The sequence below is a fragment of the Heteronotia binoei genome, chromosome 12 (assembly GCF_032191835.1).
Source record: "Heteronotia binoei isolate CCM8104 ecotype False Entrance Well chromosome 12, APGP_CSIRO_Hbin_v1, whole genome shotgun sequence".
Taxonomy (NCBI): domain Eukaryota; kingdom Metazoa; phylum Chordata; class Lepidosauria; order Squamata; family Gekkonidae; genus Heteronotia; species Heteronotia binoei.
This window is the reverse complement of record NC_083234.1, coordinates 70,940,475-70,962,561: the sequence shown is the minus strand read 5'-3', so window position 1 is coordinate 70,962,561 and position 22,087 is coordinate 70,940,475. Positions and strand designations below refer to the sequence as shown.

General features: G+C 49.0%; 1 protein-coding gene across 6 annotated transcripts in view; it reads left to right on the top strand.

The window, feature by feature from the left end:
• The window catches only part of RAPGEF1 (Rap guanine nucleotide exchange factor 1), a 192,535-nt gene that overhangs the window by 130,501 nt on the left and 39,947 nt on the right, over positions 1 to 22,087 (top strand). For 2 of the 6 annotated variants that reach the window (XM_060250718.1, XM_060250716.1), the window contains exons 11-13: positions 4 to 162; positions 15,200 to 15,487; positions 17,212 to 17,304. The exons of 1 other annotated variant lie outside the window; for it this stretch is intronic. In XM_060250718.1, the coding sequence (XP_060106701.1) occupies positions 4 to 162; positions 15,200 to 15,487; positions 17,212 to 17,304 (540 nt within the window). The remainder of the gene's footprint in view (positions 1 to 3; positions 163 to 15,199; positions 15,488 to 17,211; positions 17,305 to 22,087) is intronic. 3 more of the 6 variants (XM_060250717.1, XM_060250719.1, XM_060250720.1) reach the window with 3 other exon arrangements.

Here is a 22,087-nt window from a genome sequence, read left to right as displayed (position 1 = left end):
CAGCAGGCCTCTTTTGCCACCTCCTCCTTCTCTTCTGTCTCCTTCTGTGTCCAGCCTCCTCAAGTGCCCTTCGGCCCCGAAGACAGTGGCACTGCTCAGGGCCTCAGTATGTCCGTCTCTAACTCCTTCCTCCACCAGCACAGCTCCTTCCCTGTGCACTCGGTGAGTTACTAACTGGAGACTCTTCTTCTTCCTCTCGCTCTTCCTCTGGCTCCCTCCGCTGAGAGGATTTCCTGGTTCGGGGCGGGGGGAGACACTGTCTTTTCCGCTCCTCTCCCAGTGCCCAGGTTAACTGCTGAGGGGGCTTGTTTCAGGAACACACGTTGGAATGCCAAAGCTCACATTCAGGACACCCCAGCAAGGAAATTGAGTCTTGGCAGGGGGGGCATCTTTTAGAACGGACTCCCCCACCCCCAGGCATTGAAAATAAAGCCAAAATAAGGAAAGGCAGTTGGGAACCTGCAGCACCCCTCTACAAAATGTATCAACTACACATAAAAGCTGATGATATGTAAATTTTGGGTCTTCTGAATAAATCAAAATAGATCAAAACCCAAAGTAAAAAGTAAACATTCTTTTATCGTTGCCATCACGTCGTGTTGAAATCGTAGACGAATCCCCTAAAATGCTTTAGTGATGATCGCTTCCATATTCAAGTCTGCAAAATGGTGATTTTGGAACTTTGGAGCTCCTTCAACATCTTTGAGCATCACTCAAAGATAATGAACAAGGTGGAACTTCTCTGTGGAGGGAACACCCAGGAATGCTTGGCCTCTTCCTCTTGTCTCCCTCCTGCTGTTGGGTGTAGAGCAGAGACGGAAGGCCTCTCCGTATAGGGAATCTTCAGTTACACCACAGTTTGTTTTGATATCCACATTTGGATGCTTTTGACCTGCTGTTTCATTGTTCAGGGTCCTAAACCATGATTATACCATAGTTTAAAATCACAATCGCTGGGCAAGAGTAACACCCCAGTAGACCTGGGGATTCATCCAGGACTTTAGCATTTGGTGTATATCTGTACTACAGACGTGAACTGGTTTAACTGTCATTCCCTCTCCCTGGGGAACTGCACAGTTGTGAGAGGGTGGGATAAGGATCTCTCAGTAAATGAATGCCTGGGACTCTTTGAAGGAAGCCTTGACGGTTTATCTGGTGTTAAACCATAGGAGTATAGGCATGCCTTGTAGGGACTAGAAACTTAACAAATTCAGTATGTGCAGTCTGCCCAGAACCTCAGGCTGTTTCTAAAAAGTGTCTTTAAGTCTTCCAGTTTCCTCTGAAGGCTCTCTAGAGCAGGGGTGGCAATCATACATCCCGCAGGGGGACCGAAGCAGCCCATCCTGGGTCTTATCTGGACTGCAAGCAACTGATCATTACCTTTATTGCCAGATGACAGAGGCTGTGTGTTTCTGTCCCCTGTATAGCGTTGTGGTGCTAATCGTGGAAGTGGGAGGGGGGGCATCACCTGTTAAGGAAATACTGTAAGAGTGTTAATGTTTTAAAGCATGTTTGTATTTGAGTAGAAGATAATATCGTTAATTGATTTGCCTGTGTCCTTTATAAAGTTTATACCTGGCATTACATTTCATTGCACCCGCGGCTCAGTCCGACAAAGCGGCACTTAGGTCTGATCTGGCTGTCTTCTCAAATGAGTTCCCCACCTCTGCTCTGAAGTCCTTAGGTTTTTGTCATCTCTGTTCACGTTTGCCCAGCTTTGAGGAATACGTATGATCTGGTTAAAAGATTCCAGTCCTGCAAGGGGCACCATACAGGGATTTCAGATACCATACAAGGATGTCAAACCCTGGATCAAAGAGTGGGTTCCAGCTGCTGATCTAAGAGAGGAGGTTTACTAGACAGACAGACAGATGTGTGTATAAAGTACTGTCAGTTCAAGGTTGAGTTATGGCAACTTCATAGGGCTTCCAAGGCAATAGACAAAGGAAGATGGTTTGTCACTGCCTGCCTTTACATGGCAACCTTGGACTTCCCTGATGGTCTCCCATCCAAGTACTAAGCAGGGCTGACCCCGCTTAGCGTCTGAGATCTGATGAGATTGAACCAGCCTGGGCCCAGTCAGGTCAGACAGATAGAAGAAGAAGGACACTGGATTTATATTCTGCCCTCCATCCTGAATTTTAGAGTCTCAGGGCGGCTCACAATCTCCTTTATCTTTTTCCCCCCGCACAACAGACACCCTGTGAGATGGGTGGGGCTGAGAGAGTTCTCACCAGGAGCTTCCCTTTCAAGGACAACCTCTGCCAGAGCTATGGCTCGACCCAAGGCCATTCAGCAGCTGCAAGTGGAGGAGTGGGGAATCAAACCCAATTCTCCCAGATAAGAGTCCATGCACTTAACCATTACACCAAACCTGGCTCTATCAGGCTAACTGTCATTAGACCCAACAGATATTAAAATATGAGAATTCTGTTATGGACGAGATGTGGATGCAAAGAAATAGCATGAAGCAGCACTTTAGGAGAGCTTTGTGGAAGCCCTTCTTTTTCAGACTGTAATTAGTTGAAAATTTTTTGAGGAATTCGAACTTCTCCAAAAAAAAACCCTGATCCTTTTGCATTTTTTACTTGCCTACAAGTCTTCTGTCAGTGACTTGGCTTCTCTCCCCACCCCACCTAGGTAATAACGACAAGCCTTTTAAACAGTCAAAGATAAACCTATTAAGAGATTAAGTAGCAAGGACCTGAAGATTACCACCCTTTAAAGCGATACACCCTCCCAGAGAAATCTCTTCTCCATAGGTGCCCAAGCCTATTAAATCAATAGGTGGGAAGGAGAAAGCAAGGTAAAGGTTGTATACTGCAAGCAGACAGAACCCAACTTCTCCATGCCTAGAAAATTTTCAGACCTAACCACCGTGGTTAGTGTTCATGCAGAGTTAGCTTCCCCTCCCCCCCAACCCCACCCCTCCCACACACTTACATTCTGCTTCAGGAAACCTAAATACAGGTTACATGATCTGCATATTTTACTTACGAAGATTATACAGATTACTGATAATGAATGCTTGTAATTCAGCAGTTGGCATAATTCTGCAGTTTTATTCCTTCATGTAGTTTATTCTGCTTCTCCCTGCACCCGAGGAGGCATCTGCACTTGTACGTAATAACTATGTACGAACCTCTTCGCCTGTGAGAGTTGCAAGTTGCTGTTCACACATTTGCCTTAGCCTGAGTTGAAAGAGAGGAGTGTTGGAATCCCTCGCTCTGTGTGTGATTGTGTTGGACTTCTCTGATTCCATCCGTAGATGCATATGGACAAATCAGAGGTTCAGGTTTTGTTATACCAGGGCAGATGAATGTTGAGCCCCCAGAGATTCGGTGGCATTATTTATTTATTTCCATCACCCTTGATATCCCACCTTTCTCCCAGTGGGGACCCAAAGCAGCTTATATCATTCTCTCCTCCACAACAGCCCTGCAAGGTAGGTTAGGTTGAGCGTGCGGCTGACCCAAGGTCATCTAGCCAGCTTCCATGGCCCGAGTGGGGATCTGAGCCCGGGTTTCTCCAGATCCTAGTGTGACACTCTAACCACAGCACACACTGAGTCCAGGAATGTGCTCAGCGGGTATTTGTGGGAGCCTTCGCATCCCAAGCATTGTTGCTTCCTGTCACTATATCCCCTTTCCTTCCTTGCAGAGCGTCTCTTTGCTTGCTTTCCAGATTAAGGTGAGATCACCTTTCTGGGTGGCTTATCACCCATATCTTGAATTCAGAGGCTTTGCATTGCGTTCTCTTTGCTGAGTGGTGCTGCTGTTGTGTCCTGATGTTGCATGGTTTGGTCTCCAAACCTCAGAGCTAGTTAGTGTGCAGCAAAGGAAGATAGGAGGCAGAAGTGAGAGGAAGGATCTTTTTGTTTTCTGGGATTTGGGGGAGCCTTCCTTCTTCCTTCCTTCCTTCCTTCCTTCCTTCCTTTCCTTCCTTCCTTCCTTCTTCCTTCTTCCTTCCTTCCCTCCTCCCTCCCCCCCTCTTCTTCTTTCTTTCTTTCTTTCTTTCTTTCTTTCTTTCTTTCTTTCTTTCTTTCTTTCTTTCTTTCTTTCTTTCTTCTTTCTCTTCTTTCTTTCTTTCTTTCTTTCTCTCTCTCTCTCTCTCTCTCTCTCTCTCATCTTTCTTTCTTTCTCTCTTTCTTTCTCTCTTTCTCTCTTTCTCTTTTTCTCTCTTTCTCTCTCTCTTTCTTTCTCCCTTTCTCCCTTTCTTTCTCCCTTTCCCTTTCCTTTCCTTTGTGTGCATGCATGCCTGGAAGTCTGGCAACTTCTGGCAACCCCTACTGGGGCATGGAGGACATTCAGAGAAGTGCTTTCACACAGCCTGCCTCTGCCGCCTGCTCCTGGTATTCCAAGGAGGTCTCCCATCCAAGTACTTGCCAGAGTTAACCCTGCTTAGTTCCAAGATCTGATGAGACTGAGCTTTGCCTGGGCTACCCTAGTTGTTGTTCTTGTTTGTCTTGCTGCTCTCTTCCCCTTCCCTCAATGCTTCCAGGCAGCCCATAGTTCAGATTGTCACGGCTTGTAGATACAGAGGAGTTAGCTGTGTTAGTCTGTTGCTGCAAAATAGTAAAGAGTCCATTAGTATCTTTAAAACTAACAAATTTCAAGCTTTCGAGAAACACAGCTCTCTCTGTCAGATGCATCTGATAAAGAAAGTTGTGTTTTTTACGAAAGCTTCCACTACAATAGAAATTTGTTAGACTCAGAACTTTTTTTTGTAGCAGGAACTCCTTTGCATGTTAGGCTATACTCCCCTGATGTAGCCAATCCTCCTGGAGCTTACAGGGCTCTAATTACAGGGCCTACTGTAAGCTCTTGGAGGATTGGCTGCATCAGGGGGGTGTAGCCTAATATGCAAAGGAGTTCCTGCTACAGAAAAAAGCCCTGGTTAGTCTTAAAGGTGCTACTAGACTCTACTATTTTGTCATGGCTCGAGCAGTCTTGGAGTGAAAACCGGCAAGAGCTTGCTCAGCGCAATGGCTTTAGAAAGCATTCACAGCTGTTCACGCAGGCACCGTCTCCAGACTCCTCAGGACAGCCCTGTGAGCAGTGTTCCCTCTAAGCTGCAAAGTCTTGTGAGCCAAAATTCTACTTTGTGAGCAACTGGCATATTAAGGTTACGAGCTCTTGCATAAATTTGTTTGCTTTTGGGCCATTTTTCCTGAGCTGAGCCAAAAATACGTGAGCTGGAGGCTAAAAAATTGCGAGCTAGCTCACACTAACTCAGCTTAGAGGGAACATTGCCTGTGAGGTAGGCCAGCGTGTCCATTTTTGCAGTAGGGGGCACCGAAGGCAATGAGTAAAGGTTCACGGGTAAGATGTGCCTTACCTCCCACTTCCCAGCCCTTAACCAGATTTCATTGTAGTGAAAAACCCTTCCACATGGTGGTGGTGTAAATGTTCCCCCAAAAGAGTGGTTTAATAAATATTTAGAAAGGATTTCTTCATATGAAGCTTTGGATGAGAAGGAAACAGGTTGCAAACAGAGAAGCAGGGCGGAGGGAGCACCAGCCTGGGAGCAAAGAACAGTGATGTCCAGGGTGATGCAAGACTTCTCTTTTTTTCTGGGATCCATTCTGCAGGGGCTGCTTCCCTCTTTTGTTGGAAACACTTGTGGCATAGAGCTGTAAGGCAGGGGTGTCAAATATGCAGTTTGGGGGCTGAATCAGGCCCCCGAGCAACTGGCTGTCATCTGCTTCCTTCTCCCTCTCTCTTGCTTCCTTTTGCATCACAGCTTGCTTTGCCAGGCTCTCTCAATTGCCCAGCAGAGCTACTGAGCCAAGCCTCTCTTCCTTCTACTGCCTGAGGCTCCTCCCCACCCCAGTCCCCTGGGGAAGAAAGGGAAGAGCCAGAGCTTCCTTTGCCCAGTTCCCTGGTTCCCATGCCACCAATGTTCCCTCTAAGTTGCAGAGTCTCGCGAGCAAAAATTCTACTTTGTGAGCTACTGCCATTAAAGTTGTGAGCTGCTACATCAGTTAGTTTGCTTTGGGGCCATTTTTCATCAGCTGCGACAAAAATGTGTGAGCTGGAGGCTAAAAAATTGTGCCCTAGCTCACACTAATTCAGCTTAGAGGGAATACTGGTTGCCACCCTCCTTGCTGTGGCTGGAGGTCTCCTGGAGACTTGTTTGGAGGTTTTTAAGCAGAGGCTTGATGGCCATCCGGCAGCAACGCTGATTCCGTGAGCTTGGGCAGAGCAGGAAGGGTTGCATCACTGCTTAGCTCTCGTGGCCTTTTCTTACGTGCCTGGGGGAAATGCCAGTTGCCTCTTTGGGGTCAGGAAGCAATTTTTCTCCAGGCTCGTTTGGCCAGGGATCCTAGAGGCTTCTCTGCCATCTTCTGGGCATGGAGCAGGGGTCACTGGGGATGTATGTAGAGGGGAGGTATTTGTGAATTTCCCGCATTGTGCAGGGGGTTGGACTAGATGACCCTGGAGGTCCCTCCCAGCTCTGCAGTGCTATGCTTCTGTTTTGTTTCACTCGCTTCTTGGAAGAGGTATGTCTGGTGCCAGACCAAGGGGGCCTCCCCCTGCGTTAGGATAATCCCTGCAGTTTTCTAGTGCTGGTGGCGCCCACTAGAGGCTTCACTAGGGTGGTCTTTGTCTCATGCTGGTGAGTCAATAGCGGCTGGCTCTGACGGCAGTCTGATTTTCATGAAATGGCTTTGGAAATCCTTTTCTTTGTCTGTCTGCTGCCGGGCACTGTCTCCTTTCCGCCTTCCCTGCGAGAAGCGCTCCGCTTGACGGACAGGCGACCGATGGGGGCTTAGGGGCTGCGTCAGCTGCTGCTCTAACCCTTCTGACCCTGACAGAGTTAGGCGGAAGTGGGGGGACTCAGGCGCCAGCCAACTTCCAAGTCTAAACCTTCAGCTGCGGTTGGCAGGCTTGCAGCAGCCGCATTGAACAGGGCCGTTCCTCCCCCTAAGTGGAGTGAATCTTTCCCCCGAGGGGGGACGGATTGACTGTGTTTCTTGGCCTCAGTCTCTGCCCGCTGGAAGAGGAAGAGTACACACAGAGGCCGTGTGGGGATGATCTCAGAAAGAGGGTGGTCTTCTCCCTGCTCTCTCCACCCCACCCCCCCTTTAGAATATTTGTCTCTTGTCGCAGCATGACTGCATACTTTGGATTCCCGGGCTGCTTGCAGTCTTGCTCAGCTGCAGAGGGACGGAGGCCCCTTAATCTGTGAGAGCCCAGAATTCTAAAAGCCTGTTATCAAGCTATGGTTCCTCCAGCCAGAAAAATACACGCTGCTGCATCCAAGCAATCCAGTTTCTCAGTTCTATGCTAGCTGTTACAGGGCTTTTTTTTGGTAGCAGGAACTCCTTTGCATATTAGGCCACACACCCCTGATGTTGCCAATCTTCCAAGAGCTTACAGTAGACGCTGCAATAATTGCCCTATAAGCTCTTGGAAGATTGGCTACATAAGAGGGGCGTGATCTAATATGCGAAAGAGTTCCTGCTACAAAAAAAGCCCTGGCCGTATACATCAATTGCATAACTCAGCCCATGTTTTCCTATTTTGCATCACTTATTCATAAAGAGGGGCAAGGGAGCTAAAGGGGGCAGTGAATCAGACCACAACCAGAGGCCTTGGTCACCTGCCCCTGGTCACCAACCTCGCCTCTTCACAATGATGTCTCGGCAAATAACAACCTCATTGCAGTTTTTAGACGTACCTGGTTTGAACCGGGTTCTGAATGTGTTCTTGTTACGTTAGTGATGTCATAGCTTCTCAGGGCGCCTTGTTTTTGGTTCCGATTGCCATGTTGATGGCTTCCTTTGTGGTCCCTGTCCAAGCAGCACACTCTTTTTGAAAATTCAGACTTTTCTGGGGAGGGCGTGGTAGCTAAGAAGCATACCTCCCTTCAGAACGTTCCCTGCTCTGTGCAATTTCTGTCCCGCGGATTTATTTCAGTGGGCTAATTTAGACAAGGATTGTTTCCATAGGAGGATATTTCTGGTGGCCCTGGGGTTTGGGGGACAAACAGATGTGGTGTAGTTCTTGTTTGGGCTGAGTCTCTGTGAATTTCTGTAATTCTGTAATTGCTGTTTCATGGATATTATTATAGGGTTTTTAATGACTGAAGCTGGTTTGAATGCAGTAGACTCAGGGAAAAGTTTGAAAAAAACAAAACAAAATGAAGGGGGCCTGTATTATGGTTGTTTGGGGGCAGCATACATAGGTTTCGTTTTTTTTATTTGATCAGCTCTTCTCTGATGCAAGCTAGGCTGAGAGTTGGTGACTGGATGTGGGTTTGTGGCTGCACAGGGTTTTGAACCCAAGTCCCTCTGCAGCCAAATCGAGAACTCTGCACGCTGTCCCACACTGGCTGCAGTTGGTCCAAAGACAATGCCCACCTCCCACAGACCACCACGCCCACCCCTTGAGCTCTGCAATTAAGATATTTCTCCTTCTTCTTTCCTCAAGAATTAGACATACCCCTTGCCCATTACCTTCTCCGACGTCCCGGGACTAGACTAGGGCTTTTTTTTTTGTAGCAGGAACTCCTTTGCATATTAGGCCACACCTCCCTGATGTAGCCAGTACTCCCAAGAGCTTACAGGACTCTTCTTACAGGGCGTATTGTAAGCTCTTGGAGGATTGGCTACATCAGGGCTTTGTGGCCTAATACGCAAATGAGTCCCTGCTACAAAAAAAGCTCTGATAGACCTGATCCTGAGAAGGCTTTCTTCTGCAGCTGTGATCCTGGAAACCAAGTTCACGCCGCTTTCTCAGTCTCCCTTGCAGCCTCCTCTCCTTCCTGACTGCCTCTAAGCTATGAAACTTTCACTGCACTATTTCCCAGGGGGGTCGTAATGCATGCATCAGGCAGTCAGGGCCAGAAGAAAAGATATGCTGAGCTAGGCTCGAGGTCACAAGCTGGGAGACTGAACTGGGGGATTTACCGTTTTGGGCCCAGCCAGCGAGAGCAATCTGGAGCACGGTCTGCATCCCAGAGTCGACACGGTGATTAGAGCTGTCAGGGTGACTGAGGTAGCGTCAAAAGCTGATGCCTCTCCCCAGCCAGCTCCGCTCAGGCGGAAGGAAACCAACACGACAGGAGAAGAGCTTCTTCCGAGGCCAAGATCTTCATCCGTCCAGGCAGCCCAGACAGACTCTTTGTCTTTTTTTCATTTTCTCTCCCAAGAGAATCCCCTTTCCTCAGTTTCTTCTCCATGCAACGTGATGTCAGGGGGCCGGGCTCTCAGAGACGGAGCGTCGCAGGCCGCGTCGGGATCACGGGAGGCGAAAGCTGCTCCGTCAGTGAAATGTCGGGAGGTAAAATTGGAGCTGCCAGGCCCTCTCGGTTGAGGGTCTCGCTTCTCTCTTTCTGGCCCTGAGGGGAAGGGGATACGCAGCTATGATGGGCTGGAGTTATTTTTACCTGCAGATTCCTGACAGGCTTCTGAGGACCGCAGTGGGGTGAGCTGTATTAGTCTGCTGCAGAAGAAACGACAAGGAACCTTGTAGCACCCAGAAGATTACAGGGTTACTATGGCAGAATCTGCCATGGGGCTCAGCTAGATTCAAGTCCAGCCAGCACCTTGGAGACCAAGAAGATTTCCGGGGGGGAGCGGGGGGTGGGGGGATGAGCTTTCACCAGAACCTTGGAAGCTCATACATCCTAAAACCTTTTTGGTCTGTAGGGTGCCTCTAGGCTCAAATCTACCTTTCCTTCTGCAGACCACCACAGCCGCCCCCTGAAGCTGCTTCTGAGAGGCTCATGGCACTGAAGTCATATTTCTTGCATCTGCAGTTCTGTGAAAGTTCTGTCCCGGCACATTAAAACCAGTGGGTTTTGTCTGGAGTCCCTTTGCATAGGATTGCGCGATCAGTTTTGCGTTGGCTGAAGGATTCCTAGCTCTGTGTGCATGTGCGTGCTTGCATTTAACGTTCATCTCTCCGTTCTTTCTTAAATTTCCTATGATCTTACATAGCGCTATCCCTGAATGTATACTTTAGAGACTGGCGTTTTGGGATCTTATGGTCAAAATGGTGGCAAAGGGCAAGGCTGGAGTAACGAGGGCTGAGCCTGAGGAAAATTCAGGCTCGTGGATGGGAGGTTCTGTTCAGGGGGGAGTGAAGAGGACTTCAGAGATCTCAGGAAAGCTTTGGAGGCCTGAGTGCGTAGCTATTTCTGGTACTGAGGTGGTCTAAGAGGGAATGGGGAGTAAGGAGAGAAGAAACTGTTTCAGCTGGTGAACAGTGGGGTCCAGACAGGAAGATCTTCGAAGGGTTACTTTGTGGGGGGAAGTCCTGTTGGATTGTTTTTACTGTGTGAAATTGTAAAATCTGCCCTCGCCCAGAGGCTGGAGCTCGCCTTCTGTTGCATAACGATCTGTTGAGTTGCATATTAAGGCGAATGAAATCACAAGTTCTGTTTTTTATTGTTGGCTTTGTGCCCAGTGTGCTAAGGAGTGCTGGCGAGGGAGATGTTTTCAGGGCCAGCGTGGCATCTCATTCCCCATTCTCAAGTCCCGCAGCCTAATTTGGCACGTCTGGAAGAGTGGAGTGGCTCTCAGTCGTGTCTTTCGGAGTCCTTGGCCATTCCAAAGATGTGTGCATTTTGTAAAACAAATGCCACCAATCTGGGTTAATGAACGCTCTAAATAGGCACAAGTGGGGTGAAACGTGGATTTGAGAGGGAAGGAAGGGACTGCGATGTAGACAATGAAGATTCCTTGTTGGTTTAATGTAGCCAGAGTCGTTTTCATTCTGCACCACCATCCCCTCCCCCTCCCCCCCCAACCCCCCCCCCCCTGGTTTTTGCCTCCAGTATAAATTATATAACGTGTAAATTAGGTAACATATACATAATATATTTGCATAATTTGTTTTGACTTCACCAGTCCTAGGAAGTGGAAAGGACCTATGAATGGCACGGAAGGGTCCTACAATCAACTGCACATGCATCAAAATTGTTATTCAGCAGCTTAAGTTGGTTTCTGGGGCATCAGCTGATGTTGCCCACAAGCCCGTCCTCACAGTCTTGAAGACTAGAAATTTGTTTCTTAATTATAATTTAATATTTGGGGTGACACGATAGAGGTGATGTAATACGGGGTGACATGATAGAGGTTTACAAGATTATGCATGGGATGGAGAAAGTAGAGAAAGAAGTCCTTTTCTCCCTTTCTCACAATACAAGAACTTGTGGGCATTCCATGAAATTGCTGAGCAGTCGGGTTAGAACAGATAAAAGGAAGTCCTTCTTCACCCAAAGGGTGATTAACATGTGCAGTTCACTGCCACAGGAGGTGGTGGCGGCTACAAGCATAGCCGGCTTCAAGAGGGGGTTAGATAAAAATATGGAGCAGAGGTCCATCAGTTGCTATTAGCCATAGTGTGTGTTTGTGTGTGTGTATAGGCCACTGTGTGTGTGTGTGTGTATATATTGGCCACTGTGTGACACAGAGTGTTGGACTGGATGGGCCATTGGCCTGGTCCAACATGGCTTCTCTTATGTTCTTAATATCCTGAGGTTGCAGTGGAGCTGACCACTTAGTGTATATCAGTTGTCCTCATGACGCAGTAATGAAGGGTATGGTGGTGTGGAGTGAGCGCAGCAGCGCTGTGAGCGTGTGTGTGTTATGGGTGACATCAGAGAGGACGTGTCCCTTCACCATCTGTAGCCATCTCTGTTCTGTTGGCATGTGCACTTTTTCGCCTGATTGGTCCACTTCTGCTTCAACATTAAATTTTCACGATAGCAGTTTGCAGAGTCATTTAAAAACCTCACCTTTGAAGTGGACCAGAAAAGAGGTTCTGTGTCTCCTTTAACTCATGTAAAGCATGCAAAGCCATTCTGTGTGTGCATCTGCCATATTGCAAACTTTTGTAGCTTGCTGGCTTCTTCAGATTTGATCCTTCCAACAGTCATTCGGGGTGGATTAGTCTAAGAAAGAGCAATCACTGATTGGTCCAAAGATATTTGAGGAATCTTCTCATTCAACAAAGATTTCACCAGCCAGCCACAGCCCCTTCAAGAAAATCAAATCAATCTGAAATAATAGTAGAAATGGAAACTGAGCAAGTTGGCCACTGAGTCAACCTCTCCCCCCCCTCCAGTTGTGCTTGGGGTGCCAGCTGTTTTGCTCCGTCACGTATCATGACATACTTCTCGTGACAGCCATCCAGTTCTTATTTCAGGTTTCCATACTTGTCGTACTTCACTTGGTACGATGATGTGAGGATGGCTTCTAGTAGCATGTACTGCTTTCATCCTGATGCTCTTCTCAGGAAGCAGATCTTAGCGTCCTGTGTGTTGTTGAGCCTACGGCGTCAAGAACACACAAAGTTGCCTCTTCTAAGCCAGACCGGTGGTCCATCAAGGTCAATATTGTCTACTTTGACTGGCAGCTGCTCCCCGGTGTCCTGGGCACAGAGGCCTTTCATCTTGTCTCCTGCACGATCGATCCTCTTGACTGAAAATGCTGGGGAACGAACCTGGGACCTTCTGCATGTTCTTCGGGGAGGGGAGGCAATGCACCCTGGTGCAGCCATTCCCACGATATGGCAATCAGGGGACCTCTTGCAGGGCTCTTGCCCATCAGGTATGAAATCATGTTGGCCAAAAGAGACCGTGTTCCACAGAAATCAAATGCCCGTGACCTGCACATATCATTTGAAGGGTGTGTATCTCCTGTGTTCTTCATAATTCTTCCTCTGCTGCTTATGGAAAGGAACAAGAATGACGTGGAAACCCTGACCTCAGACTTCTGCAGAACCAGCTTCTCCCCTCTCCCACTCTCCCCACTGTGCAACATTCCAGCTTCAATGCTTTTGGGTAGCCCTATGGACTAGCAACCCTTTTAAAATTAGGTTTCGGTCTACTAGGGTCTTAGAGACCAACAATTTCCCTTCACTTTGACTCTAAGAAGCTCACACCTCAAACATTTTGTTGGTCTCTGAGGCGCTACTGGACTCAAATCTGATTGATCTTCTTCGTGGTCTCTGTGCAGTCCCACATATGGCCCGATCGTGGCGGATTACCCATATGTGTGACTGCACAGATGACCACTTGAAGATCACCAGTTACAGGTAAGAAACCTGTCCATCTTCTTCGTGGTCTCTGTGTAGTCCCACATATGGGTAATCCGCCAGGATCGGGCCATATGTTTGACTGCACAGATGACCACTCGAAGATCACCAGTTACAGATAAGAAACCTGTCCTTTTCCTGCAGAGCAACCCTCTGAAACTGTATTTTTTTAATTTAAAAATTGGAACTGGAGATGATCGGGAGGCTGAATTCTGCAGCCAGTGCCAAACTCTTTGCTTGCATGACACATCTGCGGAAAATGCACATATTGGGGCCAGCGTTCCCTCTAAGCTGAATGTAAGCTAGCTCAGTTTTTTAGCCTCTGGCTCACACATTTTTGTCTTAGCTCAGGAAGAATGGCCCCAGAGTAAACAAATGTATGCAGTAGCTCACACCGTAATGCCAGTAGCTCGCAAAGTAGAATTTTTGCTCACAAGACTCTGCAACTTAGAGGGAACATTGATTGGGGCACGTACTGGAGTTCCGTGGGGCACAGAGAAAAGGCATGTAGGGTTGCATATAGGGTTACCAGAGAATCTCTATATTTTCTTTCTTTCAAGACAAGCAGCTTATAGCTCTGAGGTGGCTGCAAAGACGTGTTTGAAAAGGTCTGTGCAACACTTAGGGTCACAGGGGAAGCTGATCGAGACTTCCTGTGGTCAAGAAGTTGGGGCCTCAGTGCCTTGAAGAGCTCCTCCTGTTTCCCCAGTGGCTTGTAAAGCCAAGCTCAGTGATGCAAATCAGCCAAAAAAATAAATGCTGGCTTAGATCTAAGGTCGCGTCTGTTCTGCTGCAGGCACTGCTTTCTTCTGGTGGAAGGGGCCATTGTCTGGCCTGAGGCTCTTTCTGAAGGTCCCTTGCATCGGAAGGAAAATGCCGCTGTTAGCAGAACAAAGTTGCGGGCCCCAGTTAATGTTGCCAACCTCCAGGATTGGAGATCTCCCAGAATTATAGCTGCTCTCTGGATGGCTTGAGTTCAATTCCCTTGGAGAAAATGGCTGCTCTAGAAAGTGGACTCTATGGCAATTTACCCTTCTGAGGCTCCTCCCACTACCCTTCCCAAGCTCTACCCCGAAATCTCCAGGGACTGGCAACCCTAGACCCAACCCAGTGTGAAGTCAGAAAGTTTAGAATCATAGAGTTGAAAGGGACCTCCAGGCTCATCTAGTCCAACGATGCAAGAAATTAATGGATGCCTACCTCCCATACACATGCCCAGTTACCCCTGCTCCATCCCCAGAAGAGGGCAACAACAACAAAAACCCGCCAGGATCCCTGGCCAAACTTGCCAGGAATGTAAATTTACTGTATTCAAATACTCTCAAATTATAGAAGGTAAAGGTAGTCCCCTGTGCAAGCACCGAGTTGTTACTGACCCATGGGGTGATGTCACATCACGACGTTTTCTCGGCAGACTTTTTATGGGGTGGTTTGCCATTGCCTTCCCCAGTCATCTGCACTTTCCCCCCAGCAAGCAGGGTTCTCATTTTACCGAACACGGAAGGACGGAAGGCCGAGTCAACCTCGAGCCGGCTGCCTGAACCCACCTTCCGCCGGGATCGAACTCAGGTCGTGAGCAGAGCTTAGGACTGCAGTAGTGCCGCTTTACCACTTTGCACCGCAGGTCACAAAATCCAGCCTTTTCTCTGTAGAAGTTTCACACCAATAGGAAAGTGTGCCCAGCCTGAAGTATGACCTTTTAAACTGTCTTTTTGGTCCAGTGGCAACGTTACCTTGACTAGCATTGCTTATTTTTGCTGTTGAGTTCGCAGCCAACGTATGGCGAGCCCATAGGGTTTTCAAGGCAAGAGATGTCCAGAGGTGGTTTGCCATTGCCTGCCTCCACCCCGCAACCCTGGTATTCCTTAGAGGTCTCCCATCCAAATCCTGACCAGGGCTGACCCTGCTTAGCTTCCAAGATCTGACGAGATCAGGCTAGCCTGGGCTGTCAGTGTCAGGGCAGATGGGGATTTGCATCTCAGCAAAGAAGTTTCTTGCGCGGGCTGAGCTCGTGCTGCCGGCCATTGCTGTTGATCTAATTTCTCTCTCTTTTTCTCTGTCTCTTTCTTTTCCTCCCTCCCTGCCCCCTCCGCACCTTTTTCTGTTGGTTTGGCTCCTTCCCTCCACCGTCGCCCTCCATCCCCTCGCAGTACAAATCGGTGTTCAGGTCTTACTCCCAAGACTTTGTGCCTCGCAACCAAGTTTCCGTCCCTCCTTTTCTCTCATCTACCTCCGCCATCTCCTCCCCGCCTCTGCCCTTCCCGCCTGTGCACCAGCCTCCGAACTCTGACACGGCGGCCATGCCAGCCGCGGGTGGTCAGTCGCTCAGCGCTGTGGACGGGGCCACCTCCTCTTCTCAGGAGAGCAGCTTTAATGGGATTGCTTCTGTCTGCCTTCCTTCTGAAACCTCTTTCACTGATTCTCTCCAGACATCTTCGGTGAGAGCTCTGATTGTGCAACACTGTGTGTGCGTGTGTGTCTTGGAAAAGGTACTGGGCCTGATGCCCTGTTTAGATCCCCCTGGCAGTCTGCGTGCAACGAAGACAGATTTTGGGCTCTCTTGGTGTGGATAGACAGTGAGTGTTTAGTATGGGGAGGGACCGTGGCTCAGTGGTAGAGCATCTGCTTGGGAAGCAGAAGGTCCCAGGTTCAATCCCTGGCATCTCCAACTAAAAGGGTCCAGGCAAATAGGCGTGAAAAGCCTCAGCTTGAGACCCTGGAGAGCCGCTGCCAGTCTGAGTAGACAATACTGTCTTTGATGGACCGAGTGTCTGATTCAGTAGAAGGCAGCTTCATATGTTCATATTAAAACAGTGGTGGGTTTCGGACAGTCAGATGGGTGCATTGTAAGGGAGGGAAATGCCCTCAGCGCCCCAGGGAGGGGCTGTTGGCTCATTTCGTTCTCTGGCATCTCCAGTGAAGAATCAGAGAGTCGGCGAGGGGCTGACCTGCTGCCTTTTTGGCTCTCTCCTCTCTGTCTTAGCCACTCTTGTGTCAGCGAGGAATCCGTTCCAGGCCATCGGCTCTAACACAGGTTGCCAAGTATTTTGTTTCTTGAAGCATGTTTCAAGAAATCCACCTATAGCATCCAGTTTGGTGTAGCGGTTAAGTGTGCGGACTCTTATCTGGGAGAACCGGGTTTGATTCCCCACTCTTCCACTTGCAGCTGCTGGAATGGCCTTGGGTCAGCCATAGCTCTGGCACAGGTTGTTCTTGAAAGAGCAGCTGCTGTGAGAGCCCCACCCACCTCACAGGGTGTCTGTTGTGGGGGGAGAAGATATAGGAGATTGTAAGCCGCTCTGAGTCTCTGATTCAGAGAGAAGGGCAGGGTATAAATCTGCACTCTTCTTCTCTGGGAAGAAACATTCCAAACTCCAGAGGGGGCTCAGAATATTTAAAGGCACTAAACTAGCAGTTCCAGACTGTGCCGATGGGGGAAACCCCGTGGGACCAGAGTGCTGCTGCCACTTCTCTGCACAAGTCACTGCTCTGACCTTAAGTCCTCCCAACCAGGCTCTGCTGCCAGATGTGTGATTCTGCTAAATGTGTGCATTTGGTGGGCTTGGAGCATCCTTTTCTTCCAGTGTAGTGATGTAGCACAGGTACCCAAGAAGAGGCGCCCGCACGTTCCTGCGGGAGTCCCTAATTTTCATCGTCCAATGAAAAAACAGACTGGGCCATGCAGAAAAGCACGGGAGAGTGGGGGTTTTGGAGGACAGACCATTTTGACTACTCCACATTGAACATAAAAATGTGGGGGGGGGGGGGCGTGATGGTTCCTCCAGTCATAATTCGCGAGGGAAGGAATCATAGCTGAGCTATTAGAAGTTTGGGGAAGATGACAGGGATGGAAGAGGGTTGTGGTGTCAAGTTTCGTCCTGATGGGCCTCTCGGATTCCAAGAGATCTCTTCTGATCCCGCTTGACTCAGCCGCGCAGCCTGAGTGCGTTTGGAAGTGTCGCAGATGTCGTCTTCCTCTTTAAACAAGAAGGTAGAAACGCATTGCCTCGGAAGACCCCAGAGCTGAATGAACGTCAGTAGCTCCCTGTCTGCCTGCTCTAAGTTGGGAGGGGGGAGCAGGTGGCAGCAGGGGAGGGGGGGCCTTGCTGCACAGACATCGCAAAGCCCCATCACCCGTTTCCTTTCGTCCTGTCTCCTGTAGAGTGAAAACGCCGGTGAGGAGGCTGGGGAGGGTGAATACGTCAATCTGTATTCCTCTGGCCAAAGCAACGGGGAACTCCCTCACTCTGAAGGAGTAAGTAAAACTGCATAGCGGGGGCGAGCTGCATGTGGGCCACGCTTACGCCAGGTGATTCCAAGCACATCCCACTGAATCTTCTCCCCCCTGCCTCCCCCCCACCACCTAAAATCTTCCAGAGGTTGGCCACATAGGCCTCTCACTCAGTGTGAGCGTCCCTCTCCTCTCTTTCATGGCGCTTTTGCTGCTTTTGTGCATGGCTGCGGGAAGTTCTTGGCTTTTTCCTCAAGCGCATTTTAAACCCGAAGCTTGTTTTCGCCTCCCCACGTGTGCTTTTGCGGCGCTTTGCTTTTGGCATAGATCAAGGGGGTGCGGTCATCACAGTACCCTGCTGCTCCTGTTTTTATTTTGTTTTATTTATTCCCTTAATAAAGCTTTGCATTCACAAGTGGATGTCAGGATGTGTTATACGAGTGATCTGTACTCAGAAGGTGCACCCTTCATGTACTGAGAATATGAAGTCAGATCCCAGGGAGGTCGCTAGTAGAAGGGTGGAGACTCTTGCTGAATGTATTTAACAGAATCCAGGAAAGTGGAATGAAAGAATCGTGCATCAGAGCAGTGTTTCCCCACTTGGTGGGTCTGGGACCCAGAAGCCTCTGCAGGTGGGCTGTGAGCCATCCCTCCCTAATGACTGCCCCTGCCCTTACCCAGCACCCGCCCGAGGTCACATGGCACCCTAGGCAGACTGGGTGGCCTGCCGCCCCCCTCCACAACACCCACCCTGCGCCTCCCCCCCCCCCCCGCGGCGCTGCACCACCCCCCGTGCCTCCTCCCTCCCTCCCTTCCCCACCCCAGGTTGATTTCAATGTCCAGAAGAGCTATTGAGCGCTGCTCCGGCCTGTGTAAAGGCGCCCTCTTGCCGATCAGCTGATCGGCGGGTAAAACCACACTGTGCACTCACTCAGCGCCCGGGCAGGCCAGTGGTAGCTTGAACGAACCGTGTCTTGAAAGAGTGCCACGGCTGCTCCCTCCTCCGCACTTCCTGGATAGGAAGGAAGTGCAGAGGAGGGAGCAGCAGCGGTGCCCTTTCCAGACGCGGTTCGTTAGAGCTGCCGCTGGCCTGTCCAGGCACTGAGTGAGTGCACAGCATGGTTTTACCCGCCAATCAGCTGATTGGCGGGGAGGGCACCTTTACACAGCCCAGGGCAGCGCTCGATCACCCTTCCGGACATTAAAATCGACCTGGGGTGGGGAAGGGAGGGAGGAGGAGACGGGGATCTAGGCATTTGCCTAGGGGGGAGGAGGGAAGGCCAAATTCGGTACACCCACCATGCCGGCGCTCTAGGCAACCACCTAGTAGGTGAACCGGCCCTACCCTTACCATTGCTCTCTTCTGGATATTGGAAACCAAGATTTGACCCTGGAAACAGTGTCTTCCAGGTCATATAGTAGTTGGTATTTCTTCCCTATTATTTATATATTGTGATCAAGTAAAGCATGTCCTGATGGTCACTAGAATGAGTGGAAATCTTAAGGGTTTTTTTCAGAGGGAATAATGGAGAAGAAGAGGGTGGACAGAGGCTGGAATCTTAACCTCCGTATGCAAAGGCTGTGTGTGCTGCAGTGGGGTTCATCACCTGGGCCACTGTACCCTTTTTACGATGCTTGTCAGTCAGCCGCTGTAGGAGATGGAATGCCGAACTGGATGGGTGCCAAGGCCATAGTTTGTTTAGAGTGCCAAAAATACCTGGCCCAGCCTTGGAGGAGTTGCCACACTTAAGTAGATTTGAACTTGTGAATCGCTGTGCAGGAAAGATTGAGAACCACTGCTTTGGAGAAGCCTCACAGAGACATGGTCCAGTAACTTCCACCCATTATGACCCTTCAGGAACCTGAATTGTGAACCGAGGGGACAGCCCGATCTCCCAGCAACGGTGGGACCGCAGCCCATTGGCCTGATTCAAACCAGTTTCTTTCTCCTGGGTGACCCTGGGTGAGAGCCAGTTTTGTGTGGTGGTTAAGCATGGGGACTCTTATCTGGGAGAACCGGGTTTGATTCCCCACTCCTCCACTTGCACTTGCTGGAATGGCCTTGGGTCAGCCTTAGCTTTTGTAGGAGTTGTCCTTGAAAGGGCAGCTGCTGTAAGAGCTCTCTCAGCCCCGCCCATTTCACAGGGTGTCTGTTGTGGGGGAGGAAGGTAAAGGAGATTGTGAGCTGCTCTGAGACTGAAATTCAGAGTGGAGGGCGGGTTGTAAATCCAATATCATCATCTTCTTCTTCTTGTTAAGAGAAACCTTTTCAGTCATAGGTGGGGAAAATATCTTGGTGAAATCTAGCAATATTTTCTGTTTTATTCGCTATAATGTAGTCATATCTAAAGCCAGGTGTAAGGGGCGGGGGGTGGAATCCAGTTCCCTTTAAAAAAGAATCCTGCTAATTCCTTAAACAAGTTGACTGCTAGGCCTCTAGGATGTATGCATAACTGGCTGCTATTGAAAGAACTGACTTGAGGGGAGTAAAACGAAGTAAATGAAAAGCACATGCAGTAGAGAAGCCATGGACCTGAACCACGAACCTCCTGCCATATGATGCTGATGTTCTGCTCTGTGAGCCGCTTTTTCTATCCAGAAAAATACTGGCTTCTATGCACCTCAGTGAGTTAATGAACTCTTTGGTTCACTCCACCCCTCCACCCCTGTGATTGGCCACATCTGTTTTCAGTCCCTGTATAAGCCCCCCCCTTAATCAGCTGACTTCCTGTCTTTGTACATGCGGTTCGTATTATACATATCAGATGGCACTAGATCAGGGGTGGCCAAACTTACTTAATGTAAGAGCCACAGAGAATAAATGTCAGATGTTTGAGAGCTGCAAGACATGAGCATCAGATGTGGGAAGGGAGGGAGGAAGGAAGGAAAATAGGGAGAGAGGGAGAGGTGGAAAGGAAGCAACTTTAACTTTAAATGCATTCTCCAAGCTGGCTGATGGGACACCCCTGTACTAGATGAACCCTCTTATTGCCTCCCTGTTATGAAAATTTCAAATTATTGATTGGGAAGAGATGTTCTCTGGGGTGTGCCGCTTAGCCACAGATGTTAAATACATACATAATTCATTTTTAGAACACATCTTAGACTGTGAGAGAAGTTGTGGAAGGTCTGTGAATGAGGGCCGTGCTCTACCTTTACTAGAAAGGATCTTCATGTGCTTCCATAATGAATCCCTGTGGAGTCACGGCGAGGTCTTGCTCAGCCATCATGTCCATCCTCCCTAAAGGAAGGAACAGTAAAGTCTAGTTATTTGCTGAAAGCCATTGTGCACCTCATTATCCTGTGTAAAGGACTGGTCCTCTCAGTGCAAAGGAAGGCCCTTCACAAATTTCTTGGTTGGGGTTTATTCTGCTACCAGACCCAGGGGGACAATTCAGGTTGGGCCATAACTGGGGGACAATCTGAGCATTAAACTACCTGTCTGAGGCCTTTTATATGTACCTATAGGTATTCGTTCATTTTCACAGACTCTGCGCCATCCCACATGGGAGCCTGCACGTGCTCGCCACAGAAAATTCTGGAGTGCAGAATATTCCCCCTCTCTTTCCATTGGTTTTTGAGGAAGAAATGAGGCTCACTTGCTCTGATGGAGAGCCAGTTTGGTGTGGTGGTTAAGCTGCTGGAATGGCCTTGGTCAGCCAGAGTTGTCCTTGAAAGGGCAGCTTCTGTGAAAGCCCTCTCAGCCCCACCTACTTCACAGGGTGTCTGTTGTGGGGGAAGAAGATAAAGGAGAGTGTAAGCCACCCTCTGATTCAGAGAGAAGGGCAGGGTATAAATCTTCATTCTCTCTCTCTCTCTCTCTCTCTCTCTCCCTCTCTCCCTCTCTCTCTGCTGTTGCAAAGAGAAGACCAATTTGGGGAATTCTTTGTGCTTCGTTATGTTGGGGGAGAGTGTTTCCCTCTCTACCACTTGCCTGCCTGCTTCTCTTTTTCCAGGGTGCAAAAGTCTTTATTCAAAAAGTGCTCACATTGTGAGGGAAAAAGGGCATAATTGGACAACCATTCCCTGTACTTATTATGTCTGGGGATGAATGACAAGTCCCCAAAGCCCGTAACAATAGGCCATTGCACCTCAAAGCCGCTCTGTGAGGAAAAGCTTTAGTTGGTTCCTATCATACAATCCCACCTTCTTTCAGAGCAGAAGAAAGTTCCTTTGAAACATCGTTCACGATCTACATCAGTTCCAAAACCGGGACTAAAATCTACCGCTGTGGAGCCAGAAGGCAATATCTCTAGTACATAAACCACTGGAGACAAAGTAAAATTACCGGAGCCAATTAGAACCATCTGTTAAGGAGGCAGAGACAAAAATCTAAGCACAGGGATCAGTCTACTCATGAGAGGTCTTAAGGCAGGAGCCAGTCATCTGTGTAAGTTCAAAACAAATGCTTCCCCCCCAGTACTGCTAGTTCTGGAGAAGATTGGTGACTTCATGCCAGTAATGATGATGCCATCTCCTTGGAGCCAAGGAACCAGAGTCATGGCTACCATCCTTCCAGTTTGGGGGGGGAAAAGACTGACCCATTCTTCTAGAGTAGCGTTGGTCAGAATGATGGCACTGCTCCCAATAGTGCTGTCTTTTAGGGGAATCTGGAGTTGCCTCCTCTAAAGGGCTTTGATCAGGGGTGGAATTCTAGCAGGAGCTCCTTTGCATATTAGGCTACGCACCCCTGATGTAGCCAGTTCTCCAAGAGCTTACAAAGCTCTTTTTTGTAAGCTCTTGGAGGATTGGCTACATTAGGGGTGTGTGGCCTAATATGCAAAGGAGCTCCTGCTAGAATTCCACC